Source organism: Aethina tumida, chromosome 1, assembly GCF_024364675.1.
Source record: "Aethina tumida isolate Nest 87 chromosome 1, icAetTumi1.1, whole genome shotgun sequence".
NCBI lineage: Eukaryota > Metazoa > Arthropoda > Insecta > Coleoptera > Nitidulidae > Aethina > Aethina tumida.
Genome location: NC_065435.1, coordinates 44,580,657 through 44,606,486, shown reverse-complemented (window position 1 = coordinate 44,606,486; position 25,830 = coordinate 44,580,657). Strand labels below are relative to the sequence as shown.

At 32.1% G+C, this 25,830-nt stretch overlaps 2 protein-coding genes across 2 annotated transcripts; both read left to right on the top strand.

Annotated features, from left to right (window-relative positions):
* The first annotated feature begins 264 nt into the window (after positions 1-264).
* Positions 265-1,333, top strand: LOC109609128 (G2/mitotic-specific cyclin-B-like). Its single transcript, XM_020025743.2, has one exon. It carries the CDS (start codon positions 285-287, stop codon positions 1,230-1,232), a length of 948 nt encoding a protein of 315 aa, XP_019881302.1. The 5' UTR covers positions 265-284; the 3' UTR covers positions 1,233-1,333.
* A 10,880-nt stretch (positions 1,334-12,213) lies between these two features.
* LOC109609154 (uncharacterized) lies at positions 12,214-13,214 on the top strand. The gene is made up of 2 exons (XM_020025774.2): positions 12,214-12,292; positions 12,452-13,214. The coding sequence occupies exons 1-2, from the start codon at positions 12,281-12,283 to the stop codon at positions 13,106-13,108; spliced, it is 669 nt and encodes a 222-aa protein (XP_019881333.1). The 5' UTR covers positions 12,214-12,280; the 3' UTR covers positions 13,109-13,214.
* Positions 13,215-25,830: the final 12,616 nt, after the last annotated feature.

Here is a 25,830-nt window from a genome sequence, read left to right as displayed (position 1 = left end):
TGAGTGTCATAGACAATAGAAGACATAGCTCCTGTTTGTTTGGATGAACCGGAGTCGAAGCATCCTCCGGAACTGTTGAAGTGCGTGGTCTGAAGAAGAATTTTATATGTAGATCTCTTTGTCACCAGACAACCAGTGTTTTACACAAAAGAACCTCGGGAGAAAATTAACAACCTCATAGTTACTTCAATGTCAGGGTAAGTCAAGTCTATGGTTTGTTTAAAAAAAAGTGACGCTCGTCAATATTATCAAAAATTTGTCAAAACTATAAATCATTTACTACGATGAACATCATGGCGAATAATATCAAAGCAAAGAAAATGTCCTTCGTTGCCAGAATTAAGACATACACTATTAAACAGCTCTCCAAAGTAGATCCCGATGAGGACGCAAAGAATGATCCGCAAATGGTTGCCGAATATCTGGTAGAAATTTTTAATTATTTACGCGAGTTAGAGAATAAGAATGTGGTTGAAAAAGACTTTTTAAAAGTTCACAAGATCACGCCAAAAATGCGTGCGGTTCTTATTAACTGGCTCGTTGATGTTCATCAAAAGTTCAAGCTTTGCCTTGAAACACTTCATTTCTGCGTGTCACTTGTCGATCGCTTCCTTCAACTTGACAAGACTGTTGGACCGGAATCGCTTCAGCTTATTGGCGCCTCTGCATTACTGGTAGCATGTAAATATGAGGAAGTTTACGTTCCTAACATACAATGTTTCACATATGTCTGCGACAACAACTTCAATAAGGCAGACGTATTAAAGATGGAGGGTACAATTTTGAAAAAATTGGATTTTAATTTGGGCAAGCCTGCCTCCATTCACTTTTTGAGGAGGTACAGTAAACTTGCTAAAGTTAATAATGAACATCACAATTTGGGAAAGTACATTTTGGAGCTTGTACTCTTGGAGTATAATTTTGCGCATGTGAAGCCTTCACTTATAGCTGCCGCCGCTTGTTGCTTGTCAATTGCTGTCATAGATGGTATCAAAAATGTTAAGTCTATTTGGTCAGATGTTTTAAATAAGTATTCGACTTATTCGTATGATGACATTAGAGGAATAATATATGAAATGGCAGCGCTTCTTGACAAGAGCCCTAACATGAAATATCAGGCAGTAAGGTTGAAGTATTCGTCAGCAAACTTTTTAAACATAAGCTTGAATCCAAAATTGAATGGAACCATCATTAAAAAGTTGATGATGCGTGCGGCCGTACCAGGAAAGTAATTTGACTTTTATACATTATTTTTATTTTATTTTATTGATTATTGTGATTTTTACTTAACATTTTACATTAGCCTGTGTTATAATAAATAGATAGAATTGAATTTGTTGTTTTATTTTTCATGTTGTGTAATATTTCTGTAATTTGGATTTAAAATTAATGCTTTAATTTTTTTCTGGAACTGGATCATTAAAACTTTATTAACTAGAACTTTTTGCAGCAAGGTAGGTATTTGAAATTACATACAAAATACAATACAAAATAATCCTTTCTCTTTTTTTAAATATATTTTATGAAAGATGGGCTTACTCATGAGATAAAAAAATATTCGACGATATCTCCGAAACCATCAAACTGCATCTCCTAAAAGTTAACGACACTTTTACACCATGTATAAGTATAAAGAAAAATACCCATTTAAATCGACGTAATAAAATATATCAGTGAGGGAGCAGCAGCTTGTTTTTTTTGGGGACGAACATAAATTTACCGTACCGGAAAAGCTTACACATGATATGGAAAGTTGAAGCTCGCGCAAAGTTCAAATACGGATTAAATCCGACATTGTTTGTCTAACGACTGGCAATAAAACTTTAAATAATTAATAATTTTAGAGCCGGGGACCGGGACCGGGGCCGGGGCCGGGACCGGGACGAACCCCAAGCGTCGCGCAGCCGGGCGAGCGGAGCAAGCATACGAACAAACGGTTATTTAATAATTCATCAGGATATCTAAGCTAATGTGGAGGCAGCCTACCCGAAATTAATATCTAAGCAGACACCTGTGACTGATGTGCGCTATATTTTGGCCTCGAGGTTCATCGGTATCTGCACGCATTGTAACGTCGTGCACAAATATAACCCCATCGGCCTTAGTAATTAGAGACGCCGACGATGGAAACGTTCTCATTACAGGATCGGACCGCCTCAATGACAATTTATAACACTCGCGTTATTATGGCATTAAACTATCTTGATTTAATTATAAGTGAGCATTGCTGCTTTGACCTTCTCCAATAAATTGCTGCATTACACTATAACATAACACACTATTAACAGTTTTCTCACTTAATCGTCGGATATCTTTTAAACTTTCACGGCTATTATCGTTATTGTAACACAACTACGTCGATTTTTAATTGGCATTTGCGAAAAGTTTTCAACGTTCACTTTGCAATGTTATTTCACCTTTGTTGTGCCATTAAATTTTACGATACTTTTATACAAAACTCAAAATTCATTAGAAATTTTATTACCACATTATTATTACAACAATCACATTTTTTTCCAATAATAGGAAGGATTAAGAATTACGTTTGTTAATAATTTTGAGTTGTCAATTTTTTATATTCATCATTATAAAATGTTGTAACCAATGTACTATTATAAAAAAATCTCAGGATTTTTAGATTATTATTTTAGGTTATTAAATTTTGACAAATTGATAGTCATAAAATATTGATATTTTACTAATTGAGAAAAAGTCAAGTGCAATTTTTTATTGAAAATTATTAATTCAACATTCTTGGACACAATTTAAAAGAAATGTCCCAGATTTTTTACATATATATATTATCCATTTTTATTTACAAGTAAATGTTTTAAAAATATTAATTTACTTCTATTACTTTAAATTAAATCTAAAACTTTTCAATTTTTTTATGATATTTTACTTTTTTAATAAAAAACAACAAATTTTTATTTTGTTATTTAAAACTATTGAATTTTATACAAATCGATAAATGATTAGACAGATTTTTTATTGGACACTATCAATTCAACATTTTTGGATATAATGTTTCTATTTAAAAAATTCACATGTTTATATACAAATTAAAATATATTTTTTTGGTTACTAAATTTTGATAAGCAAATAAAACCCCTTTTTATTTAAATAGATGTTTAAAAAATATTATTAATTTACTTCTATTACTTATTAAATCTAAAAATACCCAATTTTTTTTATTTTTTAATTATTATTTTTATATTATTTAAATATACTGATTAAATCAGAAAAAGGTCAGATACAATTTTTTACTGAAAACTATCAATTCAACATTTTTGGACACAATAATTTTACTTTCACATCTGTTTGGACAAATTCGACAGTCTTTTTCGAAAAAAAAATATTTATTGATCACATTTCTTTAAATTTAATGATTTATTACTTCAAACATTTGAACTCGACAATTTTTAAACTTTATTTTCTGTATTTTGGTAGATTAATAATGTAAGTTTTTGTTAAAAAAGATTTTTCACTGTTTATGTATTTATTATTAATGTACATGTGGCCTTACGTTGATGAATCTGATTTATTTATACATTGCAATTACCATTTTAATTGTTTGAATTAAATGAAAACACCCCAAATAATATTTTATTGGAAACTGTTAATTTTTGAATATTTAAGCTTTTCTTTCTTTACTTTGGCATATGAATAACTTAAGCTTATTTTTTTATTGATCAGATTTATTATTAATATGTGTATCTATATATTGCTGGACCAGGTTTATTTATATATTTTTATTGACATTTTTATTTTTTAAATTAATAAATGAATTCAAATTTTTGAACAATTCTTCTTTTACTTGTATTTTGGAAAATAGATTTATATATTTATTTATATTAAAATATTTTTTTGCTTATACATGCACTATTTTTTATAAAAAAACGTTATTTCAAAAGATTATTTTATATCATTTCATTTTGTTTTTAATTTTTTATTGATATAAAATAAATTTAATATTAATAAAAATATTGATTATGATATACAAAAAATATTGATTATGATATACAAAAACTAAAAAAACACAAATAGTTTTATTATTTAAAAAAATATATAAAAAATTATGTAATGTAAATTTTTGAAATATTGAAAATAATCTCTTTAATTAAATATGATTTGCTTATGTAATGAAAAAAGTAACTGTTAGATTTTCTTTAAAAAATAATTAAAGGAACTGATACGAAATTCAGAACAACGCAACCCATAAATGTAAATGGGGGGCAAACGGACAATAAAATAGGCATGTTACACGTGTAAATTATCCAATAAGACGATCAGATTCCCCATGTTGTTATTGAATTCCGTAACAAATTAACCGCATCCACTCGACCGACTAAAACTAATCGCTCCGGTTTTGAAGTGTAGGTGTAGTGTTTTTCTCTCGGTGCCGACCCTGGTAAGAGGGATGAAAGGGGTCGGCTTAAGTTAGTAATTAGTCCCATCTGGCGGCAACACCAGCACCGTCCAAGTAATCGACGAGTGGCGCCATCACACATGAGACTTCTGTAATGCACTTGGCTAATTGCTCATCTCTATAAACCCCGGATTACATTCGTATTCAACTGACTTGGTTCCCCCCTTTCCCCTTGTCTAGGGTCGGTACCCCTCAGCCGTACGGCCGCCCCCCCCCCCCTCACCTCCCTTCGTCCCCGTCCTCCACCTCCGCCGCCGCCCGGCCGCCGCCCCCGCAAGCCGCCAGCGATAACGGACTCACTCCTTTCATATTAATGTCCTCCGGCTCGGGCGTCGTTATCTGGACGCCCGCGACGCCCTACCATCCTCCTGCACACTGCCAGATTACGGATTTAAAATTGCTCCATTTAAATATGTAAATTTCGGACCATTAGCGAAATTGTATCGAAGTGGAGATTTGGGAGAAATTAACAATTATTATTATTTATTTAAATTATTTCGCCCATTAACTAGGGGGGCGTATTATCACGTCCTATACTTTTTATTGGCTTTTGTCACTATTGGGAGATTATCGCCTTATTTTATTGCCTATTCGAATAATATAAAACGGATTTACCATACTATATCAAATAACGATTAAATAACAATATTATCTGCATTAATTAAACTCTAAAACAACTACACCTAACTACAATATATCAATCGGTTCATTTAATTATTGAAATTGTTTCTCAATTTATGTATTCACCTTAAAATTACATTAATACGAATATGTTACACATAATAAGTAACCATTATTATTTATTGACGTGCAATCAAAAAACCATAATTATACACATACCCACCTATTATACATTGAGAAGAAATGTGAATAAATTATAATCATGATGTGTTAAAGTGATGAATACTTATTTAATTTTAAATGCATCAAATGTTTCCTAACTGTTGTGTATCAACTACACATCCCCATCTAAAAAGACCAAACCGTATAAAATGGATGCGAATCGAAAGGCCAATTGAGATTGGAAAAATGGATGTATAAAACAATAAAATAACGTGCGTCCACTTAAATTATCGAAACGTTTTATGAATCATCGAGATAATCCATATTCAGTGAAATATCCGTAGTTTGTTTAATAAAATTCAATACTCCAGAGTGAAAACCATCTGTTGATTCAGGATATGACCGTCATAAAAATATTCCCGTCAGGATCTAAATTCTAGTTAAATAAGAAAATCGTAAAAGAGCAGTAAGAATATATTTTATGATTTTTTTATGTGTTTCTTTTTATTATTAGATACTTATATCTACTAAGTAAAAACCTGACAGTAAAAATAACTTAAAAAGAACGCTTTATTGACGTATGCTCCAACTTGAGCACATATTGACTCGTATCATTGTGTCGCATTGTATCACATACATTTTTAGTGGCAATAAACTGAGTTTATTAACTGTTCAAAAAGTATAATGCGCCTCATTTAATTATTCTTTCAGAACCATTAATTGAAGCCGTTACGCTGCTACCACCTACCTTCCATGGTGTTTCCACAATATGTCACGAATACGAATCATTATAAACGCATAAATTTCACAATGGTGACACTCGAGTTTCCTTAATGCAGTTTCTCATAATACCGACGACCTCAGATCGTTTTTTAATAAACCCATACCCTGTTGAATCTCGTGAGAACAACAATTAGAACCCGACAATCGCTTCTTAATTCATTACGCCGCTGCTAATGATCTTAAATGATGCATTGACAAATTACGCTGGATTATGAAATTTCACTTCGTGAGCATCATTAGAAAAATAATACGATTATTAACGCTTAGAAAGTATTAATGGGAAGTGCTTTCTTTCATCAAATTGCGTTAATAAATAGAGGAACTGCGTAGTAACCACTTCCGATGTTCCCAACACATTTTCCGTTTGAGCGGGCAACACTTTTTAACAAATAAAACACAACGAACGTACCTTCCACTTTTTAATTGACCAACGAATGGATACATATGTAAGTAGGACTTAGATCGTGACAGATAAACTAGGGTACCCACATCAAACGACAGCAGGTGCATAAATAAAAAATTATGTTTAATTCGATGAAATTGTGATATGTTAATAATTATGCAGATCTTACGAGCTTACAGGGGACTTTGGAATGAAACAAATTGGGCAATGCATGTTTTTATTTTTTTGTCACTTACCTATAACTTATTGCTATTTACAATACGTAGGTTTGGGACCTGCCTCAACGAATTGATTGATTGGTTGTTTGTTGGTGGTGAACAAAAATGTACAGACTCGTGAAAAGCAGGTCGCTAAATTTTAATACGGCGTTCCGATTTTTTATTTTATTGTTGCTGTAATATGTAGATCGTAAAGTCAGCGTAACAAATAAAATTCAATGTTTGACCGTAACTTTAACAATGTGTATGTAATGACAGGTATTATGAACAAAGTAGTTCACCGTTTGGAATTTAAATTACCGAACTCGATTAAATACGTTGAAATATAACGTTTTGAATTAAACATGATAATAATTAAAATTTTAATAATAATAACTTTTGAATTTATTAATTTTGGCTGTTGTTATGCAATTGTTTGGGAGGTTTAATAAAATTTAAAAACTATATTCAAATAATTTCATTATTGTTATATTACATTTCATTTGTCTTCTTGAAAATAAAAGAATGGATAATAAAAACATAATTAAATATCAACTTTAAATCATTTAGTTATTGAATTACTCACTCTAATAATATCAAACGTTGAAATTTTAATTCAAACTTTAAAGTAAACACAATGACGTTATAACACTGACAAATTTTGAATGAAATACTGTATATATATTTTTTTAATTTTCTATAATATTTAAATTTCATTATGTATTAACTTTAGTTAATAATTAATAACAAATAAAATTAAACACACTAGTTATAATAGTTATTAATTTAATGAAAAATAATTTTAATTATATTTTAAAAAATGGCAATAAATAAATCCAATAACGTTTATGCTGAATAAGAATAATGATGATTTGAGTTTTTTTATCATAATGCTTCTGAAAATAAAAAAAATGGATAATAAAAACATAATTAAATATCAATTTTAAATGAGTTAGTTATCCAATATTGGTATTACTTACATGATAATCAAAAATTACATATTAATAAATAATTAATAAGAAATATATAAATAAATACTAAACAAACTATGTAACAGTAATAATCAATAATTTAATCAAAAATAATTTTATGTAAATTTTAAAAAATGGCAATAAATAAACCTAATAGAATTTATGATTGGATCGAAGCCAATTAAACAATGTTTTAACCTTTTTACTTTAAATTAGTTAGTTATTAAATATTACTAATACCCACAGGATAATCATAAAATACACGTTAATAAACAATTAATAACAAATAAATTTAAACTAGCTGTAATAATTATTAATTTAATGATAATATAATTTTAATTATATCTTAAAAAATAAACCTAATAATGTTTAATGCTGAATAATAATAATGATTTAAGCCTTTTTTATCATAATGCTTTTGAAAATGAAAAAAATGGATAATAAAAACATAATTAAATATCAATTTTAAGTTACTTATTGAATATTAGTATTTCTCACAGGATAATTCAAAATTACATATTAATACAAAATTAATAAGTAATAATATAACTATGAAAAAGTTGTAATAATCAATAATTTAATCAAAGATAATTTAAATTTAAAAAAATGGCAATAAATACACCTAATAAAGTTTATGATGTATATTAATCGAATCCAGTTAGATAATCTTTCAGCCTTTTTTACGATAATGTTTTCGAAAATGAAAAAAATGAATAAAAAAAACACAATTAAGTATCAACTTTAAATGAGTTAATTATTATATTAGTATTACTCACAGGATAGTCAACAATTACATATTAATAAATTATTAATAGCAAATAAAATTAAACAAACTAGTTGTAATAATCAATAATTTAATGAAAAATAATTTTGTTTAAATTTTAAAAAATGGAAATAAATAAACCTAAAGCTGAATATCAATTTAATCCAATTAGATAATGATTTTAGCCATTTTTATTATAATCATATTGAAAAATAAAAAAAAATGAATAATAAAAATACGATTAAGTATTAACTTTAAATAAGTTAGTTATTGAATATTAGTATTACTTATAGGAAAATCAAAAATTACATATTTTAATGAACAATTAATAACAAATAATTTAAAAAAAAAACTAGTTATAATAATAAATAATTTAATATAAAATAATTTTGTTATTAATTAACTAAGTTTATGCTGTGTCTATGTTGAATATTAATAGAATAAGAAGAAGATTCTAATCATCTTTATCATAATATTATAAAACTCTTAATAATTTTTGAAAGGAACAATATGTCGTCGTTTAATGTTGTTAATCAGACTAATGTACCTATTTTTTGTGGCAATATCGAATTTTTTAGTAACACTGATTTTTTATTTTTTTGAACACACCGAATTTAAATAGAAAAATGGCACAGTATAGAAAATAATAATACCTTTAAAATGAGGTATCATAAGATCAACTTTTCACCTTCCAAAAATAATTGGTTGTACCCATAAGGTGTTGGGCAATTTTATAGAAAAATTTAGTAAATGGCAATATTTCACAAGATTTTTTTCAATGTCGATATCTTGTTCCCTTCTAAAGATATTAGAGAGTTACTTTTGGCAACGTCACTGTATATTTGTGTAAAACAGATAATTAAAAATCATATTAAGGTGAAATCTTTTGTAATTGCAAATAACCCTGTGTGTAATTTAAAAGTATAGTTTTTTTTTCATTTTACTTTATTTATATGTTTTTATTATTCATCCCCTGAACAGTATTGAAAATGCCATTATACCTTATTATTTTCAATACCCCGATATACAAAATATGGGGGATTTTGATAAAATAATTTTTAATTAAATTAATATTAAAAAAATACGAAACAAAATTTCTAATATTGAAGCATATTTTACAGGTTAATTAAAAAAAACTGAGAAAACTGAAAATATTCCACATATTGATTATTTAATTTAAATTCCTCAACAATTATAAATTATATATGGTGAAAACTCAATTTATTAAAGTATTTATCAAGAAAAGCTTGGTCAACGTGAACAAGACACAAAAGAAAAATAAAACAAACGTAAAGAAGAAATCAAACACTATAATACCTATTGGTCGAAATTTTGGCACTGCACTAACCGAAGAACTGCACAGATCAATCTGGCGAACCTCCTAACGGAATTTCGGCTGAGCAATAATCTAGATCACCGCGGTGTAAGTGTGACCTTCACCATGAGTGAAAGAATTACAACTAATGACCGACGTTCGAGTTCCTCTCTCTTAATTTTTTGGATTATTTGCCACGAATCAATGAACATGAGTGCAGTTACGGCGCGTAACTGTAAAACGGTCGTACTTTCACAGAACAATCTCCATCCAGTCGGTTGTTCGCCGAATGAAAGTGACAGTGAAGCAGAAGCGACGCCGTTACAGATCTGTCGTCTCTTGTCGGGGTCATGTGTCGAAAGTAAAATTGATTTTAATTAGCAAGGTCTCTCAGTATTTTGATTCGAGCTTCCGGTTAATGACCGTAATCCCCGTATTAATTAACGCATTTATGCCGATTCGTAATTAATTTTGAATGGATGTGTACATAAACAGTTGCTTTCTACAACATCAACTTAATTGACTTTTATAGTGATGAAGTAAAATGCATTAAAACACATAAAAATAATTGATGATTATGCATTTGTGGTAACAGCTGCAGCGACTTAAATAAAATTAAATAACTGAAATGCGCGTGTCTACCATAATTTATAACTATTTATCAATTAGGTTAAATCTAGAAACTACACTCTTCAGGTACCCAATTCGTTTTATTATCTGTGTAGAAAATGTCTGTAATTATTACACATGTCACCTCTAACGAACTGTTATTATATCTGGGTCAGATAATCTATGGGGAAACCCGCATCACAAAAATCATACTTGATTTCCAATATTCCCAAACAAAGAGTCAAGTTTTAAAGTGGGAAATATTAAGGTCGGTAAGTCCAGTTTAACACAATGCGTATAATTACACACTTTCATCTTCCAGCAATTTTTCAAAATTTTCTAATAAGGTACCAATTTCTACTCAATTGATGCAGTCATGTATGCTCATTTCTTAAAAACCTCAAGTTAAAGGAAACGAAGAACTCCTTCCTGTTCTCTATAGAAAGATACATTAAATGGTCCAGACAATGTGCCTATTAACAATTTCTCATGTTCGAACCGTCTATTATAATTTATAAACGTGGAATCGAATCCTTTCAATGCAATACAAACATTACAACGGGACATGGGAAGCATGCACAAACCAATTTCCAGCATAACGTCTTACGTAAGCTTCAACACACTCGCAGTAAATAATTTCACATTAGGATAATTCGTCAGTTTGAACCACGGAATGAAAGTTTTAAAAGCATTCACTTTTAGTAATTTCTCTCTGGTCTTTGGAAAAGTCCAGTCCAGTTTTTTTTTTTCGATCGGTTCCCTTACCGCACCGATAAAAATTGGAAAACATTTAATTACGAATGCATTGTTACATGTGGTCGCAGAAGGAATATCCCAATTTAGAAAACATGATAAATTTGAATGTGTCCATTAATAACCTGCAACAACATCTGTTGTTCTTAAAAGTCCGAATTAAATTAGAAAGCAAATTATTGCACTACAAATCTTTCACCGGTTATTAAGAGCTGATATCATAATTGTTAAAATTCAACAAAGATGATTTTAACCCAGATTTGATAAAAATCCGTTGAATTCTATGGTGCCACAGAAAACCATCTGCACGAAAGTCAGTCCAGTTAACATTGTAATTATGATTAACAGTTATTTGCTCGTGTCAAATTATTGTCGTTTCTTTTTTACAAATGAAAATATTAAACCAATGGTATAATTAAAGGGGAAATTGTAACCCAACAGTTCAGAATTATTATTAGCATCTAATTATTTTGTCTTGTTGTGGTACAGCACGTCAAGTTTGAATATGCATAGACATATTATAAGAAGATGATTACTATTTATCTCTTCGATAATAATTACATAAACATTATACTTCAACAAATTCCTTCCACATTAATTAGATATTATATCATAATTTAATTCTTATGCACTTGGAATTTATTCATATATTTCTGGAAATATATGAATAAATTATTTCCTAATTTGAATAAACATTTTTAGATTTAATTATGCTGTTTTCATATAATTTTAACAAATAACAAATAACAAATATACACATATATCTAGAGACTTTAAAGTTTCTAAATTTTCTTTATTTCTATGCTGTTTTATTCATGTTTAATGTTATTTTAACACATTATTAACCACTAATTGTGAGGTGATTAGCTAAACTATTATGAGAAATTGGAAGTTTATGTAGGAAGTAGTTATCGGCGACGTCCAATGAATTACATTAAAACCGGTCTAACTCAACTAATTTCTTAATATAATAATTTCAAATACTTATGAAATGTTATTAAACACATACGCACACAGGTTGTTTATAAATCGACTTAAATTGTTCCGGCAAAACAAGAGCAACATGAATCTCAATTAAAGGACAACGATCCAATCTATGCCATTTTTTATGCCCCGCAAGATCGCACATTTTTGTTAATAGTTACTCTATATTAGAGAAAACCTTTCACCCAGATAGCCCCACCTCACTCAGAGTATAAAAGCTGTGAATATCGCAAATCTCATCATCAGTTTCATTCTACTTTCCTCGTGTTACAAACCCAAGCAACCACAACATGAGATTATTTGTAAGTAAAGCTGTGTGTGAAAGTGATTAATCTGTGAAAAAAAAAAAAAACTAACTCATAATTAGTTTACGAGAGCAACGTATCTCGATCTTGTATTTAATTACGGATTTTTCCTGGCGTTAAATTTCTCCAATTCTAATCTAATCATTCCTTTCGCAGGTTGGAACCATCCTCTTGACTATAGCTTTAAGGAGTTCTGAGGCAGGATTTGCATCAAGCTACGGCGGCGATGGCGGCCACGACATTGGCGGCGGCGGCGGCGATCTGGGCGGCGGCCACGACCTAGGCGGCCTGGGCGGCGGACACGATCTCGGCGGTCACGGGCTTGAGCTCAGCGGCGGCGGCGGCGACGAGGGAGGCCACGGCGGCGGCTTCGACTTCGGCGGCCTCGACGGCGGCTCCGAGCACCACCACATCCCGACCAAAACCATCGAGCACACCAAGCCGGTGCACATTCCGGTGGTCAAGAAGATCGGCGTTCCGGTACCACACCCGGTCGGAGTGCCGGTGCCGCAAGTAATCAAAGTACCCGTACCGCAACCGTACCCGGTCCATGTGCCGGTGCCACAGCCGATCGCCGTGCCAATTTACAAGCTAGTCCCGCAGGAGATCGAGAAGAAAGTACCCATCACCGTTGAGAAGCTGGTACCGGTCCACGTTGAGAAGCCGTACAAGATCGTGATCGAGAAGCATCATCCCGTGCACGTTGACAAGCCTTATCCAGTACATGTTCCCGTTTACAAGCACGTCTACCACCACGTCCCCAAACACGGAGGTGGCGGCGGCGGTGACGGTGGTAAAGGAGGATGGCATTAAGCAATCACTTCATTTAGTCAAGATTTTCATGAAGTCATCATCATCTCATCAATCAAATCATCCCTATTTAGTTATTGTTATTGCCTTTTTTACTTGTTGTTATTTTTTTTTTGTTATTTAATAAAATAAATCTATAAATATTATGGTTTTATTGCCACACTTTTGGTCAACCGGTTCTAGAATTAGTTTTCGTCATTACTGGACTGTGAAGCGTTTAAAAACGTTCCATTTAGTCGGCAAAATATAATTGCGTTTGGAATTCGGAACTGGACCGCACTTTCCTCGTGTGTACTTTCGGACTTTCACGAGACAATAACATTCTAATTTCTTTTCACGGAAACCATCAACCATGGAAATTGTTTTGTCCCAAAAGAAATTTAAAATCAACGGTTATTATCCTATTTGGGATTGCCGGTGTCAATGAAACTATTTCGATTCATTTAAAAGTCCATTAGAACCACTTTTACTGATCGTGAGTCTGTTTTTTCCATCAATTTTTATTCGTGTTTTATTATGCACAATCTTGCCAATCGCAGTAAAATCAACATTCATGTTCGATAATTGATTTTGTGTTTTCACTTGTTCTTCTATAAACGATTAGCCAGTTTTCACTCTCACATAATTGTTGCTCGTATTTATTCTCCAATTACTTACATTTTATTGTTCTTGTCTTGTACATGTTGAAGAAATGTTGAAGTGGATAATTTGAATTATTTCAACATTCACATTTCAATGGCATTATATGTTACTACAACAAAATTAATTTAAAACATAAAGTAGAGAATATTAAATACATTTTTCCAATTAATCTTTGATTGATCCCTCCTTCCGCCCTTCTTGGAATAGCCAAAATTAGAGAAAGAATAAATTCTTGATCCATTCTTCTCTAGCATTAGTGTTATCAAGCTCCTCCAAATTGTTAGGCTGATGGTTTCGAGTATAAATTTGTGTTGGAAGAGATCCCATAGGTATTCAATTGAATTTCAGTCTATTGATCGCAGGGGACACAGTATCTGGTCCAAATTCTAGAGCAAATGAAATAATAATTGGTTGAAACTAAGTCCTGATATTGTTCAGCATACATAGTTTGATTTAATATGAGCAACTTCGTGTGTGTCTTCAAAGAAATTCCACCCCATTCTGTGACAGAACCACTTCCAAAAGCAACAGTTGGAGACATGTTTGGCTCTTGATATCTCTCACCACGTTCACAACGTAGGTGGCGATCTTTGGCCCATGCTATGTGCAACACAATGTTCCTGATTAACAGAGAGAATCAAATTCCTCTCGATACTGTTACAAAACCACCTCCAAAAGCAACAATTGGAGACACGTTTAGGTCTTGATATCTCTCACCACGTTCACGCTGTAGGTCGTGATCGTTGGACCATGCTCTGTGCAACCCAATGCTCCTGTTTAACAGAGAAAATCAAAAACATTTTCTGGCTCTAAAACCAGCTTCATACAACTTCCTTTTGATGGTAGATATACTTACAGTAATTCCAATATCTACATGAAGGCAAGATGTAGAGAATTTACGATTTGATCTAGAAGAAATAATCAGAAAATGGTCCTGTTTTCTAATCATAGCTTATTGTCGACCACCATCATGTCGTAAAACATATTTAACCCAGAAAATTTACTTCAAAAATATCCAGCATAACTTTAACAAGTTCATTTTGACAAAAACCTTAACTTTTGTCTTAATTGCAGACATATCGATAGCTCTAACCTAAAAGAAGTATAATAAAAATAATCGTTTCCAAATGATCGACATATTAAAGTGAGCCCGGCACGGCCTAACAAATCTTTTAATAGCATAAAGTAAACCCGATAGAGTCACGTCATTTAAAAGTTTTGACAGCAGATTAAATGTCTCTTTGTCGGTGCTTATTGTACATGAGATATCGGATTTTAAAATCGGATTGTCCTTGTTCGGATTGCATGTAAATTTTGACACACGTACAAAACGTCTATTAAAAGGCACAGCCGTGCAACCAAGATGATTCCGACAATAACCCCCGAGAATGTTCGCTACAACTAAGTTGAAATAAGACAAATTCCAGGTCTTAAAGGATTACGAAACTTTAATAAACAATTAAGCACCATGAAATGGGGGCTCGTGAAGTACACAGAATTTAATAAAATAACAATATACGATAATAAATTCAACGGTAGCGAAGGGTCCAGTTAATTCATTGTTTCATCCTTTTCGGCATCATCATTTTCACAAGACTCTTGATCATCTATAGAACAGATAATTAGTCCATATTGTATAAAATATTTCAATAATTACCTCCGCTCTTGTCATTGTGAGTTTTCATAATATTTGTCAGTTCCTTGGTGATTTTTTTCATGTGTCCCTCGGACTCCAGTTCTTTCTTGACCTTTTCCAAATCGACGACTAGCTGAGCCAAGTCCGCTAGAGCGTCGTTAAACTCCTTGCTCAATCTTAGGAACTCCTGTTCAACTTCATAATTTATCTTGTTATCAGCCATGTTGAGAGAGAATTTTGTACGTGTCAGCGTGTCGAACAAAATCAATTAAATGATGTTTTCCAAAATGCCAAACTATTCATTTATTATAAACGTAACTAAGTCAGAATGTATCCATGGAAATCCGATAAAATTGGCGTCATTTTTAAAATGTGTATTTAAATTTGATGAATTATACAGCAGCGATTGATCGATTTGCGTATCAAACATCTGAAATATCTTCACACTTTCTACTGATATAACCTGATATGAACTCTTTGACTCTGTTTATTAGATCTGACAGTGTTAATTCACTTTCATAAAATGCTCCAGATTAGACTTGTCTGTATTCATGTGATTATGCGTTGTACTTTCATTGAAAAAGACATCAATTAGAACCGAACGATAATTTTAATTGTCTTCCTGGCACCGTTACTTTCGGCCACAATGAAGGCATCGAAAGTAGCCGTAAGAAAATGTCCGAAAAATGGGTGTTCACAGCGGCCATCGATCAGGGCAGTGAATGACAACTTCATCGGTCCCTGAGAAGTATTATCTTTGTCACGAACGCTAATTAACACACCTCCAATTAGTGGGCAATCGGGCCAGTGGCGACGGGCAATGGCAACCCAACGGCAACGGTATCGTTCGTGTAGGACCTCGTGACTGACGGCGGAAGATAATGCGAATTAGTCGCTACCACGAGTCCTGCCTGAATCGGCACTGGCACCGATATCGCACCCACGCCTACTTCACGACCGATATGCACGCTAGCTCTACTCCACTTACAACACCAACACACACCATCCCCTTTTTTGGTCATTTTGGACGCCATCATCGCAATCTCCGGCTAATTGTCTGCGTCGACGAACAAAAATATTCTAATTAGGTTTGCTGAAACGACAATTTATACTGATTGGATATTTTGTGTTTGCCTGATCATTTTTATTGTGTTCACATAAAATTGCTCGTGCTTTCGGTAAAGGCAAATTAGAGAGCCGGGGTCATGCGTCCCAGTTAATATCGTTAACAGTGGACTAATGTCGTTTTAATACGTTGATGATTGTCTCCTTGTAACACGTCTTATCTGCCACTGTGACACGGCGACTTGCTGACAGGACATCGAAAATTTGGCGGGCCTCTCCTGGTGTTAATGCCTTCCCGTATGATTTACGATGGCGGTTTCGCATGATAGTCTAGATTAGATGTGCAGCGTTGAACGAAGGTGTGTGTGTCCGGTAAGGCCGGTATAAATATTCATCGAGCCGGGGGGTTGTGGGGGCCCCGAGGGCGGGGTTCCTAGCCGGCCGCATGCAACCTGGACATTAATTATTCGCTGTCAGGACCCCCCTCGGCACACCAAGGGCCATGCTGAGCCACCCCGCGGTTCGACTTCCCTCGCAGCCAGGAAATTACTGAAAAATGGGTGGCCCTATGCACGGTGCGGAAAATGACCCTTTTCTTACTCAATTTCTGATGCTTTTCACGTGGATACGTCCTTCACGAAATTTGCAAGGCAATCGAATTTTTTTTAATATACACTGCTGGCCACAAAAAATAGCACATATTACTACTTAATGTTAATTAGGAAATGTACACCACTAACACATATACAAGGTTTTGGCCTGGAGCAACTAAACGATACTTGTAAGGTAATTTAGTGCACTGAATTAGAATCTGTAAATGTTTTTTCTCTTCAGGTCAGATTTGCGACATATAAACTGTCATTGTTTTCGTATGTTTTCAATAAAAAATCGTAAATTTATTCACAAATAAAGGAAATTTCAAAAGGGAATGGCAGTGTTTGAACAATGTTTATTTCTTAGAGTCAATTTGACGAATAAGAGTCTAACAATAATATCCCAGCATACTTTTGCGTCCCAAAATCCTTGATAATTTCTTTCAACTTTCATTAAATCTTGGTGAACACATTCTCCTGATCTGAGGACCCACAAATATGTCCTCTTTAATTTTAACATACGAAATTTTACAAAAAAGCTAATAAATGTTTAAAAGCAGAACCATCTTTATTCAGAGTACTGACGAAATTTTTTAAGAAGATCTAGTGTTGGAAGTACTGTGGAATTACAATATATTCATTCATTTTGTTCCTAAATAAAAATATTTTTTACTTAAATTAAATATTAAACAAAATATATGCACAATGTGACTGCTCACAGAAATATCACACATTTAAAAAGATATATATTTATTGAATAATTTATACATAACTTAAAAAAGGTTGTTAATATTTTGTTGAGTACCTTTTATACGTTATAATTGCCTATAACGGCAAGGCATAAATTCACAGAGATATCGATAATAGTCATTCGGAATTAAATTACACGACTCTTCGATTAATGGCCACAATTCATCTAAATTTAATGTTTTTTGGTTTTTAATCGAAACTCCATGTCGTTCTATAAGTTTTCAATTGGTTTTAGATCCGAACATTAAGCTGACCAATCGAAAACTGTAACATGGGCCAAAGGAACTCTAAACCATAACGTTTCCACCACATTGTTTCAAAGTTTTTAAGTCTATCTAGACAAAAAAAAATTCTTCCGATTTGTCTGTCTATAAAAGGACTTGATTTTTTGGTTAATTTTTTGTTAGGATGTTTTCTTACTATATTTTCAAATGAGTAAGTTGTGTCACATTTGTTAATAACATTTTAGACCATTTTTCAGATACATCTTAAGTGTATATAATATAATATATTTCCCTATTTTATGGAGGACAACGTATTTTTCTTCTCACCGAAAGTGAATTAATTATTCAATAAAATAATATACATTCTACTAAGAATAAATTATGTTGTTGATGTTTTAAGATAAGTCAAAAAAGGAAAAAAAAATCATATAGAATATTGAGTTTTTTTTTACTGATTTGACAAATTTGAATTAAATCCTTTTATGAAAAAAAAAAAAAAAACATAATTTTTTATGCATTTCTTATAAAATTTAATGGACTAACTTATAACTGAAACAATGAATGGACGTTTGACTGACATTAATTGTTGTTGTAATGTACAGTAGTGACCAGAGAAATAGCACACATTACTTACTTTTTGTTAATTAGGAAATGTACACCTCTAATAAAACGTAATCAAAATATTTTGTTTATTTTATAATTTTACTATATTCTTTCTATAATCATTCATTCGTACCTTGTAAGTTATACTAATTTCAATTTAAATTCCACGACACTACAATTAATAGCCACAATTCATCTAAATTTGATGTTTTTGGCGTTTTAATCAAGACTTCATATTGTTCCATACGTTTTCAATTGGATTTAGATCTGGACTTTACGATGACCAATTGTGAACTACAACATGATTATCTTTTAACCAATTTTGAACAAATTTGAAGGCATACTTCGTATCATTATCATGCATAAAAATCAATGTAATTGGTAAACTATCGTTGGCAAATAGTTCCATGACGTCTCTCATGATATCTCTATACTTGAAATAATTTTACCAATTATTTGGTCTTATATCACGCCAAGAAAAGGTACCCCAAACTATAACGTTTCCTCCACCTTGTTTCAAAGTTTTTGTACTGTATCTAGGGTCCAAATTTTTATTTGGAGGATGACGAACATGTTGTCAATTATCTGACCCTATTTTATTGAACTTGGAATCGCCACTCCAAAGTTCTCTTCACCAAAATTTTGGAGGAAAATTAATAAATTGTTATTCAAACTTTAATCTTTGTCGAATATTCTTTTTTGATACCAATGACTTCTTTACAGAAATACAATCTTGCAAAATTTGTTCATTCGGTCAACATCTGATTGTTCTACTAAACACACTGATATTATATGTCTCAATTAATTCATTTTTCATTTGCCTAGAAGACAAGAAAAGATTTCATTTTCTGATTCTTTCAATTTGTATGTCTATCTATATAAGGAGTTGTTGTTTGTTAAATACTTTTCATACTGTATTTTCAAGTGAGTGTGTTGTTTCATATTTGTTAATAACTATCTTAAGGTTTTAGGGACGACTTCAGCAATATGTAGACCTTGATTTTAATTATTATTTCCCTTTTCTATGGAGTGCAATGCTTCTTTCTTCCCACTGAAAATGAGTTAGTTATTCAATAAAATGATATAAAACCTACTAAGAATAAAGACTTACCATTAAGAATATTGTTAAATAGTGCCATAAAACGTAAATATATTTGAATGTGTTATAAAAAAAAATATATATATATACATGGAGTATATTTCTCATACTGATTGGACAAAATTTTAATTAAATCCTTTTATAAATCATCTTACAAAGAGTTCAGTTTCTAATTTTGTACTATATCTTTTGGCCACCACTGTACGTCAACAACAGACCTTACAATTAGTTTGATATATATAAAAATATTCTTGAATCTGATGGTTTTTTTTTTCAATAATATTAATATATAAATTGATCACATTCGTTCAAACGCTGATTCATCCGTCAGCAATCAATTAAAATAATCAGCATTTCTATAAATTAAAATCACGCCGTGGTGGCTGGGCCCGTGTAATTTTCCCCGTAGCAAATTAAATATTTTGATGAGCGGCTTTAAATGGGAGCCGTTTATGTCACAGGTAAGAGAAATGGCTCCCGTGGCAGCTCTTTATAGGCCCGTAGTAAGGTGAAAAAAGGCGAATGCTTGCTTTCGGAAAATGTACACCGACAGGCGTGCCACAAACTTCGTTGCGTTGGTATTCGAGATTTGCGCTAACAACCCATGCCAAAGGCAAAAAATACCACGCTCTTTCAGATGAAGCAATAAACTAGCCTCTTTAAATCCACGTACGGGCCCCAGATTAAACGAATGCGCAAGTTTAAGAACTGAATTTACGAGTGTTTATTATAAATCTGAACTACTTAGCACTGCACCATTCAACTATTATTGCCTGTAGTTACACCATAATCCATAATTTTATGGACACGTTAAATTATGTTAAAGGCCGGTTATGACTAAAATGGCGCACATCAACTTAATATTGTAAAATTGTGTGGTGTTTAATGCACAATGCGATGGCCACTCAACAGCGTACGTTCCGCTAAGCTTATTTGTTTTAATTTTACTTAATACTAATCAGATTACATCCGAAAATGTACTAAATTATTTGTAAGAATGTAATTTAGTCGGTCGTCCCGTCTTAATTAGTGTGTGCGATCGGAATGGTAAAAATACTGCTGGCCAAATGTGGCTGTTTACATACACAAATAAATCTACGTGTTTGCGAGCATTTCCCCTTAGGCCGTCCGAACAAAATTAAACAAAAAGCAAAACGGCAGTTAATGGCAAATAACAATAATAAATAGCGGTGCTCAACGAGGGAGAAATCAAACGTGATTCAGTTATACCTCTAATGGCCCTATAGTTAATTAAAGAGGCCAGTCAATGAGCAATTGTAGCCGTTTACGTGTGCAAAGGAACGAGTGTGCCGACTAAATAATACCTCAGCGGATGACTTAGCCCACGAACAATGGACGTCCTCTGGAGTGCAGTGAGCAAGTCCGCCACTCATTAACTTCTCGCTTTATAGGGCCACCGTCCCATTATGGGACGGGACGGGACGATCTCAAGGCCCGATGGTCGGGTACTACTCTCAAGTGGACCACTATTGTAATTACACAGCGAGATCTTGCCGCTAATTTATCTCTAAGTGTCGATGTTAATGTTGAATTATAATTAGACGAAAATTAGTTAAGTGTCTTACGTTGTGGCTTAACGGCTCCTTCATGCAATCCATCATTTTTCCATTTTACTTCAATTACCAAGCCAAGATGACACGAGCATTTTCTCCCCATCGATAGAAAGTAAAAAACATTAAAACAACACGAATTGAAGATACAGTACGTTTGTTTACTTTACAGCGACTCCATTAGATTGGATTTATTGCACCATCACGTTGATTGATATTATATTTATATACCCACACATTTCCCATATAATGATAAAAAAAAAAATCGAAAACTGCGCCAGCGTAAATACCACAGTTTAATTGATGCTTGTAACTTGTAAATGGAGACTAATAAATTTACGCACATATGAAGACGTTAAAGAAAATGAAGTTAGTTGAAAACCAAGTTACTAGTTGTCTAAACCGTATTTAATGTTCGTCGTTTTCAGATTCTCCGTGTAAATTCCAGGGTATTATTTACTGAAATAGATTCTTAAGTGTCAAATTATTTATGCAATTTACCGTGGCTCCGAACTCTAATGAGTCTTCCAATTTGGTGGTTACGTCGTAATCGTATCAATGCCTCCCGGTTTAATATTATATCTTCGCCCGAAATATGAGTTTTTAATAAAATTGGTTTTAAATTACGATACATGTAATAGTAGTAAGATACACTTAATGGTTACCTTGAGCCGGATAATTGGGTAAAATTTCTTCGGTGTCAATTAACCGATATGAATTTAAGCTACCAAAAAATTTAATGCCGTATTTAATCTAGTGTTCACGTTTAATTTAATTTTTGGTTCGCGAACGATTGTACTAACAGTACTTTAATTGGACGACGGCACAACTAATTATTTTGTGTTAAAATCGAATACCGGGACGAATAAAAGAAAATAGAGCACAAAAATTTAACCGTGAAATTAATCAAACTCTTATTAAATCGCATTGTTACGCCACCGGGGAGTTTTTATTTGTATTGTTAAATAATATAATTGGAAGGATATGGCTGTATGGTGTATAGTAAATTGGTTTGTCAGATTGAAAAATAAAAATTAATAGGATGTTGTGGTGGTGAAGAATTTTCTTAGAGTAAATAATCAACTATGAATTACCGGGTCACTCCAGGTGGTTTTCCCCAAAGCCACGGACAAACAATGATTAGTCATTATGTGAACAGCAAAATAAACAGATCGTTAATTAAATATGTTACATAATTTCATATAAGAAGAAGATAATAGGCACAGCAACCAGGCACAGAGGTGACTCGAGAAATAGTACACATGGCTATTTAATAATGTTATTTAGGAAATACACACCCGTAATTAAATGCAATCAAAATATTTATATTTTATATAAATAATTATAGTACCCTGGGTCGCAAATTATGGAATACTTTATTTATTATTTTTACAGTCACAGTTTTAAGGAAAATCTATGAATATTTATTGAAAAAGAAAGAAACAAAATGCTAATACAGACATAATTAAATATAACAGAATTTTAACATTTTTCAATTTAAGTTTATTTCCACTAATATAGATTATTGACCTTTTGACAATGTCGCCTTATACTTAATTAATCAGGATGTTCATATTATATCCTGATGAATGCCCTCCCAAATTTCTCCTGTATGTTCTTTCTACAATAGCACACATTTAAAAAATATATATTTATTAAATAATGTATACATAACTGATAATATTGTTAATATTTTGATGGGTATCTTTTGTTTGAGATATCGGTTTTTGGTGTTTTAATCGAGACTTCATATTATTCCATAAGTTTTCAATTGAATTTATATCCGGACTTTGCCCTGACCAATTGGGAATATCAACATTATTATCTTTTAACCAATTATGAGCAACTTTGAATGCATGCTTCCTTATCATGTTAAAAATCCAAAAAATGGTTCCATTTCATTTTTCATGATATCTACATACGTGACTTATATTACCAATAATTTTTTGTAATGGTCTTATATCATGCCAAGGAAAAGAGCCCCAAACCATAATGTTTTCTCCACCGTGTTTCTGTAGTGTATCTAGGATCCAGACTTTTATTTGGAGGAAGACGTATTGTTTATCATCTGATCCTATTCTATTGAACTAGATTGTTCTTGTGGGACCCAATTAATTCATTTTTTATTTGCCTAGGAGACAAAAAAGTATTTCCTTTACCGATTCTTTACTGATTTGTCTGCATATAAAAGGATACATTGTATTTTCAAATGAGTATATTGTTTCATATTTGTAAGTAACATTGTAAACCATTTTTCGAGAGTATCTTAAGCTTTTAGCGATGTCAGTAATATTTAGACTTTGATTTTTCATATTAATTCTTATTTTCCTATTCTCTAGAGAACAATGTTCCTTTCTTCTCATTGAAAGTAAATTAATTATTCAATAAAATAGTATAAATCTTACAAAGAATACCATTAAGAGTATTATTAAATAGTGCCACAAAAAAGTAAATATATTTGAATGTGGTATTTCTGTAGAAAAAAACAATAACATAAGATGTTTGACAAAAAATACTGAAATATATTTCTTATACTGATTGGACTTTTTGCTATTTTTTTACCACCACTATAGATTAGTAACTCTTGTTTTTAATTATAGGGGTCATTTAAGGCAGATAATATTTAATCATCAAGACCAAAAAGTTCAAAAAAAAACTTTTAATCCCTTAACTAATAACTTAATTATAATTAATGATTAATTAATATTAATAATTTTTTTATTAGTTTTATTATTGAAAATGAAGTATTATTTTTATTCAAATAACTAAATCCTTTGATTAAACGCTTTGTTAACAAGCAGGTTTTACTAAACTAAGTGAACTCATAGAAATGTTTATCATTAATTGAATTAATGGAATAAAGTTAAAAGAAACATTGTTACTGTTTCCTTTGGCCCGTATTACATAGAAGAATGTCAACATAAATAATCCATTTGTCATCAAGTTAGTACGCTAAACGTCGGCATTGATATATTTAATTATAATCTCGTTGAAAAAAAATCTAAAATAAAATAAAGATTGTCACTTTGTGGTTGTCGGCGTAGAGTGAAGCCATACGAAACGGGTAGGTAATTGTGCAGAGCAATAAAAACAGGTTTAAACGATGTAATGCATTTAATAAAGGCAAACGTAATAATCAGCTGAGCACAATTTAATTAAACAAAGAATTAATCCCATTATTACGATACGGGCAAAGAAGTAAAACAGTGCCGATTTTTAGAAAGTTCAACCAACTTGTAAAAAATGTTCAATCATTTAACACCTGTTTATAACATTTAAGGAATATATAATGCACCTACATTGATGGCTATTAATGACTTTGTAAAATAAAGTTTTGCCTTAATGGCATTCAACATTCTGATCCTTTAACAACCAGTATCTGAGCGATCGCTTCGCATTAGCTCAGTCCATTAACGACTCCAGTTGCATTAATATTTATATCGATTACTCAAAGACGATGAATTAACATACGTATCTTATCTTGCTTCGGTAGCGCAGTATTGACAATATCCATCATAAGAAACACAAACTCGTATAAAATCGTGCCGTCAGACCGCTCTCACCGCCCTCCCATAACTCCAAAACAACGCCCCCATTACACAGTAAACGCAGTCCGTTGTTTCGTTTAAACCAAAAAATTACGATCGTCATTCGTGCCATTAAAGAATAGCAATTAAAAACTTTCTTATCCAAAAATAATCTTAATACGCGAGTAAATTTCAACCAAAACTCCGCCGAAGTCACTTAGTTTCGTGACGGTATAATTTTCAAATAACGTGTCCTCACTGTACAATACTGTTATTACCAGTTTTTATTATTCCGATTAGCTCCATGTAGCATGAATTTTCGTGACGCCCCAATTCATAACAATTTGCTAACTTTAAGTTTTATGTAAATGCCCGGACACATAGAACGCAACGCGAAATTTGTTTTATTTATTTCGCCATGTAGATCACCGCCACCGATAATTACAAGTGACGAGGAGAAAAAAAAACGTGTTAAATTATATGGAACCCGCTGGTCATTGACCATCACCTTCCCATTCTTTTAATGGTTTATCTCAATCAAACTCAAATAATTTAATGTTGGCTCATCGATGTCGACTCTTATGCACATCCTGTGAAATTTTATAAGCGCCGAGCAGAAGCAGCGACAGGTGATGAAAAGCTTACATAAAACTTGTCTGTTTGTTCTGCAACGGTCGTTGTGATCCGATGATAATGACCATAAAAATTAGTACCGCAAGGTTTTCTAACGAATGGGGTAGTAAAGATAAAACTAAGGGAAATGACATGACAACAGTCGTGAAGTGTTCCATTTGCATTTTTAAATTAATTGCTATTGGTTCCTTATAATTTTTAACATTTAACTGCACCTCGACAGTTGCTTGTAGAACCTTCTGCGGGTTTTTTTTTTTTTTTTCTTTTGACAACAAATCTTTCACCAGATGGCCACCAATTCACCTTCACCCTAATCACTGGCGTTTGACTTTATCTGCAAATTCCGTTCTTGCCCTTCCAAAATTCATATAGCCCATAAATT